This window comes from Dromiciops gliroides, chromosome 1, assembly GCF_019393635.1.
Source record: "Dromiciops gliroides isolate mDroGli1 chromosome 1, mDroGli1.pri, whole genome shotgun sequence".
Taxonomy (NCBI): Eukaryota; Metazoa; Chordata; class Mammalia; order Microbiotheria; family Microbiotheriidae; genus Dromiciops; species Dromiciops gliroides.
In genome coordinates this window covers 626901574-626919293 of record NC_057861.1, presented here as the reverse complement: position 1 = coordinate 626919293, position 17720 = coordinate 626901574, and the positions used below count along the sequence as shown (strand labels likewise).

The following is a 17720-nucleotide window of genomic DNA, read 5'->3' as shown; positions in this document are numbered from 1 at the left end:
AATACAAAAAAATCCTCTGGCATTCAAGACCCTTCATAACCTGGTACCTTCCAACCTCTGCAGTCTTCTTACACTTCAATCTACTCCCCTCCCCCTACGCTATGCTGGAAATGATACTGGTCTCTGCCGTTTCTGAAACAAGATAACTCAGTCTCCTTAGTCTTTGCATTGGCTATCCCCCATGCCTGGAATTCTCTCCCTCATCTCTGCCTCCTGGATTCCCTGGTTTCCTTTCTTCATGTCTCAGTTAAAATTCTACCTTCATCAAGAAGTCTTTTCTGATTCCCCTTAATGTTGGTGCCTTCACTCTGAAATTACCTCCAATTTATCTTGAATATATCTTATTTGTACATAGATGTTTGTAGGCTGTCCCTCTCATTAGATTGTGGCTCCTTGAAGGCTGAGATTGCTTTTATTTTCCTTTTTATCTCAATGGGTTATTAGAATGCCTGGTGTGGAGTAAATGGATACTTAAACACTTAATAAATGCTTGTGTACTTGACATGACTTTAAAAAAAAAGGCTATTAGACTTGACAATTAAAAAATCAATGGTAACTAGGGAAAGCAGTTTCAGTTGTATTCATGTGGCTTCCCTAAGAAAACCCAGGTAATAAAATGAGTGGACAGTAAAGGCAAGGAACATCTTAGGATCTTTGAAAGAACACTATTTTGCAATGTATCCCAGCCTACTCTCCTCCAATTCAATTCTGGGCGCAGATCAGTGTGATTGTCTACAGCACCTACCCAAGATTGATGGGCCCCCTCACTCAATGAGTTTTCCATTGAAAGCATACCATAAATTCAGAGCTATAAAGGACATTAAATGTCATCCAGTCTGGGCCCCTCATTTTATAGATGAGGAACTTGAGGTCTAGAATCATGATATCACTTGGCCAAGGTCACACAGGTATTAAGTAGCACAGCAAAAATTTGAACCCAGCCTCTGGTTACAAATCCAGTACTCTTTCCAAAGTACCATGCTGCTTCTCTGTCTGGGTAGTCTTCATCCATTTTTTTTTTTATGACCATGAAATTCTGAAAAATCCCTACAGTATTCCAGGGCTCAAAGCAAGCAGTACAATAACCTCAAACAACAATAGCTGGAAGACTTCACCATATACAGAGAATCCCTCTTCCATTTGTATTTGGTGCTCACCATAATAGCAGTAAACACCTTTGCAAACCACATCTCCATAACTGATATCAGACAACTGTTGAACAAAACTATCATTTTGGTCATATGTATCAAAGAACTTTGTAGGATTTTAACATATGCATGGGGTAAACTTCATTGGAACAAAGCTTCTGTGACTGTATTTTGCTCTCCTGGATCAAATACTCCTGTAATCAAACAAGCATTTATTGACCGCCTGGAAACAAACACAAAAGAATGTTTTCTTCTCTGCACATTTTACTGTGAATTTGTAGACTACCTATGAGCTTACAACATGCATCATTTTATTTTGTAGTTATTCAAAATAAATTGTGGTTGCCAACTGGCTAATTTGATGCTAAGCACTTTATCCAAGAAGCTATGTTGTATATATCTTATTTTGATTTTGGTAATTCTAAACATATTCTATTAGGTGACCTTTGGGGCAAGGATGGCCTATATTTAAGTTATGTCTCTGACATATAATAGCTATGTGACTAGGGGGCATGCAAGTTAGTTAACCTCCCAGTACCCCACAAGATTCTCTTAGCCTATGAAGTTGGTGATCTTCATGTGTCTAAATCTGGAATTCCCAACAGGGATGAAGTCATGGAGTTTCCTACACCTATGAAGTCACAGGCCCAGATTTTTAAACACCCCTCCCTATACGAATTTCCACTGGCAACTCCTATGCTTGTCGTTTTCTCCCTCCTTATTGCTTCTTGATGGCTTCCTTCCAGACTAAATTAAAATCCCACCTTCTCCAAAATCCCTTTGTCCCAGTGTCCTACTTTTGCTGTTATCCCAATATATCCTGATTGTATCTTGTCTGTACATAGTGGTTTATATGTGATCTTCACAAGACAAGAGCTCCTTGAAATTGTGGATTCTCTATTATTTGGGGGGGGAGGGGCAGGTAATGTTCAGTGCTTAGCACACAAGGCCTGGCATAGGGGAGGCAGCTTAATACCTGCTTACTTGACTAAACTCTAAAGTCTATGAGGGCAGGCTCCCTTGGCCTCCCTACTAGCTGTGTGACCCTGGGCAAGTCACTCAACCCTGTGACATAGCAAACCCCTCCAGTAGCTTTGCCAAAAAAAAAATAACATCTTCACCTGAGGAATCTGACTGAAATGACTAAAGAAGCAGCAGCTTCTGGAGCACATAGTGGACACTTGATGTTTACTAAACAGAATGGTTCATTAGCCCGTCCAGGACCTCAAGACTCAAGGCTGTGTGGGCAGGCCTGAGGCTTCCCCCCAGAAGGGAGATAGCAGCCCAAGGGTCCATAGTTAACCCAGCAAAAGGTTAGACCCTTATTCACATGGGATGATGAGAATGAAGAAGAGGCGCCCTCCGCCCCCACTCTGCCTCCGCCGCCCCGTTGGTCACGTGGACCCGGCAAGGTGTGTGTGTGTGTGTGTGTGTGTGTGTGTGTGTGTGTGTGTGTGTGTGTGTGTGTGTGTCTCTCTCTCTCTCTCTCTCTCTCTCTCTCTCTCTCTCCCTCCCTCCCTCTCTCTCCCCTCTCCGCCCCCCCCTGCCACGTGCCTCAGGGCCTCCTCCGTAAATAGTAGACTGTGGGTCACTGTAACCTCCTGGGCCCACCCAGACCAGTCCCACAATCCCAGTGCCCATCCCCTCCACGCTGTTGGTTGGGATCGCCGGCCTAAATCAATAGGCTATTTTCCACCCTACAGGGACGACTTCGAGGAGGCCCCGGGAACTCCAAGAAAAGGAGAAAGGCCTCCCTACCCAAATGCAAAATGGCCGCCCCGGCGACGAAGACGACGACTGCTTCGGCGCCCACCCTGCCCGCCTTTGCCAGGATCCAAAATGGCCGCAGGGAGTGTCGACCCAGGGCAAGTGAGTGGCTCTCTTCGGGCCCCACCTAGAGGGTGGGTGGAGTCCCGTGCGCTCGGCGCAGGCGCGGTAAGGCCACTCCCCATCCCGGAAGTGACGGTTGATGGCGGAAGGCCGTTGGTGCCGCGGGAATTGAAAGTTGAGGAGTGTAGTGGTAGACTACCTGGTAGGTGCTGGCGGCGCTGCGAGTGGGACCCTCGGGGCGGAGAAAAAAAAGGCGCAGGTGACAGGGCTCGTCCCCACAGCGCTGGCCGGGCCAGGACAGGGGCGTCCATCCGGCAGCGGTCTGAGGAGCTGGACCAAGGGGTGAGGAAAGCACTGGAACTTGGCCGGCGTGGGGACAAGGGCGGGGGAGGGGGGCGCGGGAGGAAGCGTCGGGACCTCGACCCTATCACCTATCTCGCTCTGGCATCTTCACTTGCTGCTTCTCTGCCTCGGGCACACACGCCAGACCTCAACTGTCTCCCCTCCTCTAGCTGTAGAGACCCCCGTAGAGGTGGCCCACCCTTGCTGCCCCACCCCTTCCCCTCCCCCTCCCCCGAGCCTTCAAACGCTTTGACGTTGACCACCCCTTCTGTGACTACGAGATTCAGTGCAACTGTCACGCGTTCAGCGCCTCCTAAGAGCTGCCGGGGTGGGGGGTGGGGAGGTACAGAAACGAACACAAATGAACCGGCCCTCGCCCTCCCGGGGCTTACGCTGTTTGGGGAAATAAGTCAATTCAAGAGGGACTAGGCTTGTAAGCGCCTGAATTGTTGGGCTTTGAAGGGCGTGGTAGAGGTGTGAGGAAAAGTTAAGGATTTGACTGGGGGGGCTAAGAAGAGAGGGTACAATCCATAGGGAGTAAGGTAAGCAGATAAACTGGAGGGGGAATATGTTAGGGGAACATAATTGGGAGGGAGAAATCACATATTAGTCAACCTAATATATGCTGGGTACTGGGCTAGATCCTGGGAGGGCAGGAAGCAAGCAAGCGTGTCTTTTTGTTTGTTTGTTTTTGTTTTTCGGGGCAGTGAGGGTCAAGTGACTTGCCCAGGGTCACACAGCTAGTGTCATGTGTCTGAGTCGTATTTGAACTCGGGTCATCCTGAATCCGGTGCTTTGTCCACTGCGCCACCTAGCTGCTCCCGAGAATATGTCTTTATTAAGCCTCCACAGTACGCCCGCAGGGAGCGAAATACTTTACAAACAGATAGGCAGCTTGGTGCTCTCGTGGATAGAGTCCAGTCCGCAGCCTGGAGTCAGGAATTCCTGAATTCAGATTCAGCCTTAGACATACACTAGCAGTGACTTTGGGCTAGTCATTTCTCCTTTGGTTTGTCTCTGCTTCCTCATCTGTAATATGTGAATGATCATAGCACCTGCTTCCCTGGGTAGTGGTGAGGATCCGATGCTTAGGAGCCTAACTAACCATTGTTATTTCTCTCCACCGCTCGGGAAGGTAGGGGCCATTATCATCCCCATGTGTACAAGGAGGGGATTACCTCACGACAACCCTGGCAACTAGTTCTGACTGAGGCAGACGGAAGGTAAGGGTTAAACAGCAAGTGAATGTCTAAGACTGTCCTTCAACTCAGGCCTTCCTCTACAGGCTGTGCTACCAAGCTCCCTTGTTCTGCCTGGGGAAAATAGAAAGACAAGATGAGGGGGAATGATGTAAACTAAGATGAGAAATGTGGTTGGGAGTGAGATTGTAGAAGATTTTAAATACTAGGCTGAGGATTTTATCCAGGAAGCATTAGAAATCCATAAAGATTAGAGTAGAGAATTGACATAGATCTGTAATTTAGGGGTAACTGTTTAGCAGTTCCAAAGATGGATTGGAAAAGGAAATGGGAAGACCAGTTGGGGGGATTGCAGTAATCCTGATAAGAAATAAGGAAGGGTTGGGGGCAGCTAGGTGGCGCTGTGGATCATGCAACAGCCCTGGATTCAGGAGCACCTGAGTTCAGATGTAGCCTCAGATACTTGACACTTACTAGCTGTGTGACCCTGGGCAAGTCACTTATCCTTCATTGCCCTGGGGGAATAAGAAAAGAAATAATGAAGGCCTGAATTAGAGTAGAGACTGGGATGAGCTCCTGAGATCTTGTGAAGGTAGAATTAACAATACAAGTCAGCTGACTGAATATGGGGAAATGAGCACAAAGGAACATTAAAGAATAACTCCAAGGTTGTGAATTTAGATTACTGGAAGAATGGTGGTGCCCTTAACAAAAATAAGAAAATTTGAGATAGAGGGATGGGTTTGAACAGAAATAATGAATGTTGTTTTGGACAAGCTGTAGTTGAGATACCTCTGAGATATTTAAGTGAAGATATTGGTCCTGCAGTTAGCCGAGTTGGTCTGATTAGAGCTGTATATATAGATTATGGGGTCATCTGCATAGAAATGATGAAGCCATTGGAACTGGTGAGTGATAACCAAAGGAAAGAGTAGAAAGAGAAAGGAAAAGATGGTCCATGGCAGTCATAATATGTGTACCCTTAAGAAAGCAGATTGTGAAGAATTGTCAGAAAAGTCGGTTGAGAGCATTGCCATGGAAGCTAAGGAAAGTAGGATTTGCAGGAAAGGAGGGAGGAGGGAAGGGTGGTTAACAATATCAAAAACTGCAGAGAGGTTAAATTGAATAAAGTTTTGGGAAAAGTCATTGGATTTCAGTTAGATTATTGGTATATTATCAAGTCATAGGATTAAAAATTGGTGGGGCAGCTGATAGGGCTCTGGGCCTGGAGTTAGGAAGATTGATCCTTGTAAATTCAAATCTGGCCCCAGACACTTAATACTAGTTGTGTGACCTGGGAAAGCTACTTACCCCCGTTTGCCTCAGTTTACTCATCTGTAAAATGAGCTGGAGAAGGAAACGGCAACTCCAGTTTCTCTGCCAAGAAAACCCCTTATTAGGTCACGAGGAGTCTGAAAAGCTACTAAACAACAGTAGAATTAAAAGCTAGATTGCAAAGGAATTGCAAATGAATGGCAGATGAGAAAATCAAAATAATATGTATAAATGACCCCTTCAGAGAATTTGTAAAATGGGGAAAAGGATATAAGATAAAAGAGATAAGAGGCAGCTAGGTGGCACAGTGGATAAAGCACCGGCCCTGGATTCAGGAGGACCTGAGTTCAAAGCCAGCCCTGCAAAAAACAAAAAAAAGAGATAAGAAAGGAAACTATATCTTGCTAAAATATATGATAGATAATGAAGTAATCAATACTAACCATGGGGGCAGCTAGGTGGTGCAGTGGGTTCAGGAGGACCTGAGTTCAAATGTGGCCTCAGACACTTGGCACTAGCTGTGTGACCCTGGACAAGTCACTTAACCCTTATTGCCCCGCAAAAAATAAATGAATGAATAAAAAGAATAAAGGGAAACCTGGGCATATCTGTAAGTAGTAGAGAAGCCAGTGAATAGAACAGATTGAAACTGAGAGGAGTTGAACATGTAAATTAATTTACTAAGTATTTCATTTTCATTACTTGGGCTTAACACTATAGGCAATTAATGGTTCTCCAATTATTTAGGTGTGTCTATTTTTGAGAACAAGTGTTTTGTAACTGTATTTAAATAATTCTTTGTTGGCAGACTCCTAAATATTTTATACTTCAGCAATTGATTTTAAATGTAATTTCTCTTTCTAGCTCTTCCTGTCAGGGTTAATTGGTATTATACAAAAGTGCTGATGATTTGTGTGTGTTTATTTTGTATTCTGCAAGTTTGCTGAAGTTATTGATTGTTTCAAATAATTTTTAGTTGACTGTAGGGTAGGAACACTATCACATGATCTGCAAAAAAGTTACAGTTTTATTTGCTTAATCCTTCACTTTCTTTTTCTTATCTTAGTGCTATACCCAGAATTTCTAGTTCTTACGTGTCAGATAGAAGTGGTGAGAATGAATATCCTTAGTATACTCTGTATCTTATTGAAAAGGATTCTAATTTATCCTCATAAAATATAAGGCCCAGCTCTTGGTTTTAGAAGTACATCTCATCTTTTAACCAAAAAGATTGTTGTATTTTCTCAAAATCTTTAAAATCATTGTTTATTATTTTTGTAATTAATACAGGTAATTAAGTTTATTGTTTTCCTGATGTTGAATCAATCATATAAATCCAATAGTTTATCATTTTTATGGTATTGTAGCCTCTGCCTATATTTTATTAAAAATTTTTACATCAGTGCTCATTAGGGATATTGATCAATAGTTTTATTTTTCTGTTTTGACTCAGCCTAGTTTAAGTATCAAAACCATATTTGTGTCCTATTCCCCCAATTCCCAGTCCCACTCTAGATATCCTGCTCCTTCTGTTTTGCCCTCTGTGGAATGCTTGCTCTATAAGGAACAAAGTTCTTTCATCTTAAATTTCTTTCTTTCTCACTCCCTTTCATCTTCTGTCCCTCCTGGTGACACTGCCTCTCTTGCCACCCTTTCCAAAACTGGCTACTTTTTTCCCTTCGTACCCCTCAATTCATTTGTCACAATTGGAGAATCAGACTACTCCTTGCTTGCCGATGCCTCTTCCATTCCAGACTTTGCTTCTACCACCATCACTCAGATTCCTGCTTTGAGATTCATGCTGTCCAGATTCATCACCTAATCTAAATCCACGTGGCTGTTACTTATTGACCTCTAGAGGTCATTATCCTTCCTTCAAAGAGTTTAGTGCCTGGCTCAGTCTTTTCTCAGTTCCCATCCTCATAGGGACTTCAACAAACATATTTATGCTTCCTGAAATATGCTAACTTCTCAGTTCCTCCATATACTCAGTTCTCATGATGTATTCTTCCACTCCTGGTTAGTTACACACAGAGATGGTCCTGTCCTTGAACTTGCCATCACCATGTGTTTCACTTTAGTGACCACAAATTCCAAAATTCTTTTATCTGGTCGTAATTTTTCATCCACCTGAGGTCTCGTCCAAAGAACAGACAACTTGTATATTAAAGTATGTCCTAGAATGGCCCAAGCCAGGGAATGGCTTTGATTTTTACCCTTGGGTGCTGCCTCTTTCCTATCCCCTCCCCTCCGGGTGGAGCTAAAGCACGTCCTGTCTGAGCATGATCCATCACAGAATGCATCCTGTTTTTTGGGGGGGGGGATCCCTAAACCTCAATATAAATTAGAAGATAATTAGATGCTAAGTAGCTGAAGTTACTAGTAGATAGTTCAAGCTCAGGGCTTGGGGATTTCCCTCAACCACAATGCCTCAGGAGATTGGAGGGCTTTTCTTTTAAGCTATGTTACCCTAAGGGACACTATTCCTCAAACTTTTGCCATAAAGGAGCAGAGTCCAATCTCATCACCATCTTTGCCTTTGGCTTATTATTGCTAACCGTGTTCTTCATATTCACTGTGACCTCCATTTCTTCCTTCCTTCAGTTCTTTCCCAGGCTTCTGTTATATCAAAGGTATCACCATCCTTCTTGCTGATAATTGCTGTCTCCAAGGTTACCTCTGTATGTGTGTCTGTGCATGTTGTCTTCTTCAACAGAATGTAATTTCTTAAGGAGAAGAGGCTGTTTTGTTTTTTTGGTTCAAATCTGCCACTTACTGCTACCATTTTAATCTTAGGTAAGTCACTTCCTTTCTCTGAGTCTAGGTTTCTTCCTTTGTGAATAAGGGTAATGGCCACTTGAGAATGGGGGTGAAGGGAAGAAATGTAGGAATATAGGAGTATATGGGAAATTAAGAAGAGGGAAGAACTGAGGATAATTCTAAATTGGCAAACCTAGGTGATTGGAAGATGTTGGTAACCTCAAAAGAAATAGCAAAAAAAAGAAAGAAAGAAATAGCAAAAGTTTGGAAAGGACATGATAGTGAGAGCTGTTTTAAATACATTGTTTGAGATGCCAGAAGGAATGTGCAAATGTAAATGTCTAGCTGTCAATTGAATAAGCAGGTTTGTTCTGCAGAAGAGAGATTGGGCTGTATACCATGTAAGTCCTGTGTTGTTGTTGTCATCATTTGTTCTCTTCCAACAACAAAAATCAAGAAGGTGATTTCTTGACTTGCAAGTAAATTGGATTTAAGTGAGGCAGGACTGTGCAGAGTCGCCAGCCTCACTCTCCTCCAGAGCCATCTGTGTCCAGTGGCAAGATATACATCAGGACAACTGGAGGTGGCCCTAAATTCAGTGGGAGACCTTGACCTAAGGTCTTTCCTAGGTCTCACTTTGCCTGAGGCAGCACCTGTTTAGTGATTAGGGCAAGGTAAGAAACGAGGCCAAAGATGGCCTAGTTTGCCTACTCTCAAAAAAATATATATATCAAACTGGGAGGGGAAGACCCTCAGGGCTTTTGTCCAGAACAAAAACAATTGCTATTTACACTCATTCTGAGCTATCTGAGCCCAAACTGTGACCCACTGAGGCTTGGACTGGGGCCTATTCTTGACCAATCACTGAGAGCTAGAGTGATTTGGGTTTAAAGGCATAGTCTAAAGGCAAGCAGCTCCATTTGAAACCCAATAGGCATTATCAAAGCCTGGGTTTTCAGAGCTAAATTTCAAGTATACTTATAAAATCAAAGAATCACTGTATTTCATTGGCCAATGTGGTATCCCCCACTTTTGCCACTTGGGCACCTACTGCTATATAAGCCTCCATCTTCTATGAATCCATCTATATTACTTTCCATCAAAATTGTTGACCTCAACCATCACCCTCCCTCCCCACCCTTGTATGGTTAGTTTTGAAATACTGAATCAATGAACCTCTGAAAACTAGAGCAGGATTGTTTAAAGGAAAAGACCTAACCTAGTATTCATACAAGCCATATCGGGTCTGGGGAACCATCTTCTCTTTGTTACTTTCCTATGTCTGGATCAAATTGTATGCCCTCTGAAGGTTCAAACTATACTCTCAGCCAGCTGGCCCAGTAGATTTCAATGGCATGGGGTACTTAGTCCTGAGGGAGGAGTTCATGTTGTATTGTTTGAACTGCATTGAGTTTTAATGATTAATAATTTTTTATGGATACAGTAGATGAATGTCAAAAGTCTTCATATGTTCCTTCAGGAACATAACTACATTGTCCACTATGGGTCTATTTCTAGGTAATACTAATTGCTTGTTTACAGAGCCCTTCAGAAAAACCTGAAAAGACTTACATTACATGATCAGATGTATAGTGAAGTGAACAGAACCAGGACAATGTACACAGTAACAATATTTTTTCTATTAAGAATTGTGAATGACTTAGCAATTCTCAGCAATGCAATGATCCAAGATAATTTCAAAGGACTAGTGATGAAGCATACTATCTACCTCCAGAAAAAGAACTGGTATTGATTGAGCACAGACTGAAGCATGCTATTTTTCCACTTTGATTTTTTTTCTTATTAGAGTCTTCTTATACAAAATGACTAATATGGAAATGTTTTACATAATTGCACATGCATGACATATAAGTGATTGCTTACCCCTTCAGGGAGAGGGGAGGGGAGGAAGTGATGGAAAAAAGGGGTTAACAGATAGCCTGAGGCTTGAGTCCTTATCAATAGTACCTAAAAGGGTTAACAGAGAAACTAAGGTTTGTGTTCTTACTGTAACCAAGAGGGTTTGTCTCTATCAACCCTCACTATCAACAGCGACTATAACTAGGGACCATTGATCATTAATAGCCATTAATATTCCTAGATGACAGGACACCTAGAAACCAGATCTTAAGTAAAGAGATATCATGAACACAGAGACCCTCTGGGTCTGACAAGTTTAAGCAGGTCTTTAGGAACATACACAGAAAAGGCCAAATGTGTGCTTAGGTTCAACAACACACCTCCAAGGAAAAAGATACTCCAGGAAGTCCAAATTAGGATAAGACCTTCCATGTACCTCCTTAAGGAGGTTAAGATAATGAAGAGATAACCTCATATAAATATAACTATTCTTCTTCCCCTTTTTTGAGACACCTTTGGATGCTCTCTCCCTGTGTTCACCACAGTGTTTTAATAAAACTTGGGAAACCTAGTCACTAAGTCTTGTAATTCTTTGGGACACCTAACGATCAATTTGATTAATTAAATCTACCCCTACTACAGAAGGGAGGGATAGAATTTGGAACTCAAAACTGGGGGGGGGGTATTTTTTATTTTTTAAAGTTTACAGAGCCCTTTGAAGTTTACAAAGAACTTTCCTCACAATAAACCTGTTTTGGTGGGTAGCACAAATATGATTAGCCTCATTGTACAGGTGAAGAAATTGAGGCTTAGAGGAACTAAATAAATATCTTAAGGGATTTAACTAGTAAGTGTTAGGCCTGGGACTTGAACCTTGAGACTAGCTGCCTGTATTATAGAGATGATCATTGAACCCACAGGAACTGATAAGGTAACCAGGAAAAAAGGAAGACCTAGGGCACAGAGCCTCAGGTTGAATACCTATGGTCAAAGGAAGGGATTTAAAATCCTGTTTTACTTTTAAAGCCATTCATTATCTGGTCCCTTCCTACCTTACCAGTATTTTTATATCTTTCTCCTCTCCTCCAGAACCATCTGGGTCCAGTGGCAAGATGTAGTGTCGGGATTACTGGAGATGGTTGAGGATGCAGTGAGAGACTTTGGCCTTATATGCTAATGCTTTTCATTGGTCTCAGTTTGCCTGAGACCGCGCACATTCAGTAATTAATAATAGGTAAAAGAAAGGAGGCAAAGAAAGGCCTCTTTCTTTTACCTAGTCAAAAATGAATAAAGGGGAGAGGGAAAGACCAGGATTTCTGACCCAAAGAGAAACAATGGCTTTTGGGGGCCACCTGAGCCATCTAGTGAGCAAACAATGACATAATGAGGCCTGAGCTGAGACCTTTTGTTGGCCAATCCATGAGGACAAAAGTTATTTAGGTTTAAGGAGTGGTTTTAAAAAATATCTTGCTGGTAAACCCCAAGAAATCTTGTGAAATTTCTGCAGACAAATTAGTATTCTTTTGGGCAGAGCGCCTGGAGGTAAGGGAATAAATAAGAAAGAGGAAAGAGTAAGGCTAGGTGACTATGCACAGCCATTCCTCACTTAAATTCAATGCATTGCAAGTCATGACATCTATAAAGGTCCTCTTCAGGAAGGAAGGACAAACAACAATCATATCCTACTGCCTTTCACATACTCTGAGATCAAGGGATACTGGCAACAACACTCCATCTCCTGCTTTCATTTTCACTGACTTCCCAATGCTTGGGATTCACTCCCTCCTCATCTATGTCTCCTTACTTCTTTCAGGTCACAACTAAAATCTCACTTTTAAGAAGCCTTTCCCAATTCCCTTTAATTCTGCTGCCTTCCCTCTATGATTATGTCTGTGTGTGTGTGTGTGTGTGTGTGTGTGTGTGTGTGTGTGTGAGAGAGAGAGAGAGATGGGGGGCGGGGTGAGCTTCTTGAGAGCAGGAATTTTTTTGTCTTGCCTTTCTTTGGATCCCCTGTACTTAACACAGTGGCTGGCATATGATAGGTGCTTTATGCTTGTTGTCTTGAGGGTCATGAATTGACCAGCAGAAGAAACTGAGAAAGACCATCAACACCAATGAGGAAAGTGAGAAGAGTACATTTTGCTTGTATACGAATGACTCCCGAATCTGTATCACTACCCAGCCCTTCTCCAGAGAGCCAGTCCTGTATTTGTTAAATACCTGCATCTCTATCTGGATGTTTAACTGCTACTCAGACTCAGTATGTCCAAAACAGAATCTCACGTCTTCCACTCCTCTGTCACATCTAATCATCCTCCTGACTTCTCTGTTGTGTTGATGACACTTTGCCTTCTAGTCACCCTGGGCTTGAAAGCTCAAAATCATCTTTGACTCTTCCTTCTACCACCTTTCACATCAAACAACTGCCAAATCCTGTCAATTCTGTCTTTATATTATCCTTTACATCTTTTTTCTATGAACACTGCAACAACCCTAATAGGCTCTAATTGTTTTTTAAATAGACTTTAATATGAGTCATTTTTATAAGTCATTCCTCTATATAAAATTTTCAGTACTGCCCCATTGCCTGCCAAATCAAGTAAAATCTGATTCTAGCACTTAATCTACTTTTCTAACCTCAGCTTCTCTTAATTTTTTTCAAGTTCCAACCAAACTTGGTCATTCTTTTATTCTCCCTTTCTCCCCCCTCCTCCATTTTCTTGTTCATTCCCATTGATTTCTTTGACTTTACTTATACTGTCCCCTGTGCTTGAACTAGACTCATTCTTCCCCCAGCCATCTCCATCCTTCCCCCTCACCCCCAGATTTTTTTTTGAATGATTGACAGCCTTCCCTTCTCTCAAGGGCTAGTCTACGTGCTTCACCAATTGGAAACTATACTCAGTGTTTATTTCTTTACACTTAACCAAACTGAACTGGTCCCTCTCTGAACAGTTTCCCACTTGGATACCTTTGTTCATATTCTTCAAAGTACTAAAATACCTACTCTTTTTTTTCTCTTCTAATCCTTTATCTTTATCTCTTAATATCCTACTCATCACCAGTAGGGACTTGCCTCCCTAATCAGAGCTCATAATATTATGTAGTCTTTCTATATATGCATATTCTAATTTTTGTTATAAAGCTATGTCCTCCCCCATTTTGAATTTAGCACAATGTACTTGTGGCAACAACCAAGAATTATCTCTGAATGCCTGACACACTATATTGTACACAGTAAACACTTAATAAGTGTCTATCAATAAATAAATATTACATATAGCTTCCTTAGGTAATTCTTAAGAGAAAAACACACTCATAGAGCCTGTTTTCTTTTGGAGGTGGGTATAGGTTGTCATCTGTTTCCTTCCTGTTCACCTTAGGGTTCTTGGCCAATAGGAAGTGATTTTCTGAATGGAGATTGAAGCTGTCTTTGAGGACCGAGTCTCAAAAGGTGAAAATGAAAACTTGGAATTATTTGTTCACCTTTTCTCTAGAATAGTAAAAACTTCTTATGAAGATTTTCACAGAAAAGAAGTGGTTCTGAACAAGTAATATTTAAAAGATCCTTTGTTTTCTAAATATATTTTATGGTTCTCCAAAAACCTTTCCATTGGCATTAATGACTAATTTTTTCCCTTTCAATTTTTTTATTTTTTTAAATTAATAAAGTATTTTATTTTTTTTCCGTTACATGTAAAGATAGTTCTCAACCTTTGTTTATACAAGCTTTACAATTTCAGATTTTTCTCCCTCCCTCCCCCCTCCCCTAGACAGCAGGTAATCTGATATAGGTTTTATATATATACACACACATAATAACATTAATCCTATTTCTGCATTAGTCATGTTATAAGAGAAAAAAAAATCAGAGCAATGATGGAAAACCTCAAAATAGAAAAAAAACAACAGCATCAAAAACAAAAGAAATAGTATGGTTCATTTAGCATCTATACTCCGCAGTTCTTTTTTTTTTTCCCCTGGATTTGGAGATCCTCTTCCATCACGAGTTCCCTGGAACTCTTCTGTGCCATTGCATTGGTGAGAAGAATATAGTCCATCACAGTAGATCAACACTCAATGTTGATGTTACTGTGTACAATGTTCTTCTAGTTCTGCTCATCTCACTCATCATCAGCCCATGCAAGACCCTCCAGGTTTCTCTGAACTCCTCCTGCTCATCGTTTCTTATAGCACAATAGTATTCCATTGTATTCATATACCACAACTTGTCCAGCCATTCCCCAATTGATGGGCACCCCCTCAACTTCCAATTCTTTGCCGCCACATAAAGAGCAGCTATAAATATTTTTGTACATGTGGGTCCCTTTCCCCCTTCCATGATCTCTTTGGGAAAAAGACCCAAAAGTGGTATTGCTGGGTCAAAGGGCATGCACAGCTTTATCGCCCTTTGGGCATAATTCCAAATTGCTCTCCAGAATGGTTGGATCAGTTCACAGCTCCACCAACAATGGATTAGTGTTCCAATTTTCCCACAGCTTCTCCAACATTTATTATTTTCCTTTTTTGTCATTTTAGCCAATCTGATAGGTGTCAGGTGGTACCTCAGAGTTGTTTTTATTTGCATCTCTCTAATCATTAGAGATTTAGAGCATTTTTTCATATGGGAATAGATAGCTTTCGTTTCTTCATCAGAAAACTGCCTGTTCATATCCTTTGACCATTTCTCAATTGGGGAATGACATGGGTTCTTATAAATTTGATTTAGTTCCCTATATATTTTAGAGATGAGTCCTTTATCAGAAGTACTTTTTGCCTTTCAATTTAAAAAATGTGTTTCATTCTCTCTTATAGATACTGTGCTAGATGGTGGTAGAAGATTCAAAGATCAGTAAAACATAGTCTCTGAACCTTTCAAGCTTACAATCTAGAAGGGAGAAGAGCAGACAGAGGACATGGGGGAGGAAGTGTATGTGAGTGACATACACAAATAGATAAGAAAAACAGAATGGGACATGTATAGAGGGAAGGTATGAACACAGTGCTAGATGAGATCCCAGGAAGGAAAGGGTATTTGGGTGGGAAGGGGTCAGAGCAGGTTTTCTGGCAGAGGTGGCGTTTGAGCGTATAGAAATGGAAGAAGTAATTCCAGATGTTGTGCATGGTATGAGCGAAAGGCAGAGAGGTAAGAAAGCATATGATGTGTACAGGAGACAATATGAGTAGTATTTGAGACACTAACGCCTTCTGTGTTGGGAGAGTTTTTCTTTTGAGTCTCTTATTCTTCCTTTTCATCCAAACCTAATGAGATGTGCTTATTCTGGAATTAGATACCATGGGACCTGAAAAAGAAACCAGTGAAGAAAGTGTGATTTTGATTAGTGATGATGAAACAGACACTGAAACTACCTTAGGGAATACCATTGTGGTGATTGAACCTTCTGGTATGTACTTTTTTTTTTTAAGGTTTGGTGTTTTTGTTGTTGGTTTTTTCCCCCAAATTTAAATATGTACTAGTAACATACAGCCCCAAACCAGCCTTTTTCCTGTTTTTTCTTTCCTTCTAACCCCTTTCCCCCATATCAATTTATTTTAAACTGAGAAGTAGCATGATGAAGGGGAAAGAACACTGGCTCTGGAATCAGAAGAACTGGGTTCAAATCCCAGCTCTGCTATTTATACCCTGTGTGACCTTGGATAAATCATTTTTAAAATCTGGGCCTCAGTCTCTTCATCTGTAAAATGAGGGAGTTGGACAGATGAGCTCTGGGGTCTTTTCCAGCTTGAATTATGATCCTCCATGTAAACTTATAATCAACATAGGGAGACCAGTTAGGAAGATCTGTGGTTGAATATACCATCAGACTTCATAAAACATGGAATTACTTATCGGTCTTCCTGTGATTTAAGTAACTTACAACGTCCTCAATCAACAATAGCAATAACAAAGCATCTCTTTTACTGAGTATGGTTTGGTGTGAAATAGGAAGGAAAAATAATTAGTTGTAATACCAGTGCTAAACCTTTGTGATGCTATCAACTAAATTCAGGCCATATACAGGCTAGTTGGGCATACACAAACATAAAACAGAAAAATCCCTTTATTAGCAGCAGGCCAACAAATTCAGATTTAATAAGTTTTGTATATTGGTTTCCACGGCTACTAGTTCATCTCTCTAAAGTCTTTTCTAGGTTTTACACTAGGCTCCTTAATAAGCAAAGGAGCATGAAATGGAGCAGTAAAAAAATCATGGTCGTTCATTTCCTATAGGAACTGAATTACAGAAGGAGTGAAAAAATATTAATTGGTACAGAAAAATAGAGGAAGAATACAGCTGAAGATAATTAGGAGCCTAACATATGCAAAACACTTTGCAAACCTTAAACTACTATATAAATGCTATACTTCTGTAAACCATAAGGCCATAACCAAAGCAACTATTTAACGTACAGGAAGGAATAAATTATTAAAGTGATGGTAAATATTACAGATTCTGAGAGTAGAGCTCAGTTTCTGTTGTTTATTTAGTTTTACAGGTTTGGAATTAGGATATTTTTCGTCACCCCATATTTTGGAATGTTTTTTTCCAGATAAACCCAGATTAGTGGACTTTTTAAATTTTATCAATCTAAAGAAAAATGGGATTTTGTCCTTCTAATTAAAAAAAATAACATACGTGCTTTCTTTCTCTTCTCCCTCCCCCACCTTTTTCAGAAAACCTTGATTTGGAAGAGAAGAAATCTGAAGAAATTGTGGATGAGGAATCTGGACTAGTAGTTACCTTCTGTAAAAAAGGGATGGTGATGCCACATGCAAGACATGACTGTATGACGCACCCTTTTGAGTATGTTTTTTACCATGGCAACAATAGAGAACCGTTTTCTTAAGGAAAAACACTTGTATTCTGACCAACTTTATGAAAACCTTGTCTTCAAGTTAACTGAAGCATCCTTTAAAGTATCGTAAGGTCTATTTATATTTGCTTATACATGTATTAGTGAACCACTTCAATATGAAAATGTCCCACAAAAATGACTAAAACTTAGTTTTGGAGTTTATTTCAACTGGACCATTCAAATCATGGCAAACAGTAAAATCTAATTGAGTTGTCCTTTCCTTTCACTTCTGGATAAACTTTACTTTGGGGATATAGATCAAAACAATTTAACTTATGGAGAAGGATAATTTCAGCGTGTTCAACTTGAAGCTGCCTATTTTGTGATCTTTTCATGTCGATTTTTTTTTTACTAGTAAGTATTTAACTTTCTAAATAAAAAAAGTGAAGCTTCTACTAATGGAATTTATCCTATTACATTTAGCTCCAAGGATCTATCCAAATTCATT

General features: G+C 40.8%; 1 protein-coding gene across 1 annotated transcript in view; it reads left to right on the top strand.

Annotated features, from left to right (window-relative positions):
* Positions 1 to 2486: 2486 nt before the first annotated feature.
* The window catches only part of LOC122752958, a 61399-nt gene continuing 46165 nt past the window's right edge, over positions 2487 to 17720 (top strand). Inside the window, exons 1-4 of the mRNA XM_043999983.1 lie at positions 2487 to 2560; positions 2852 to 3180; positions 15706 to 15819; positions 17091 to 17220. Of these exons, the coding sequence (XP_043855918.1) occupies positions 2487 to 2560; positions 2852 to 3180; positions 15706 to 15819; positions 17091 to 17220 (647 nt within the window). The remainder of the gene's footprint in view (positions 2561 to 2851; positions 3181 to 15705; positions 15820 to 17090; positions 17221 to 17720) is intronic.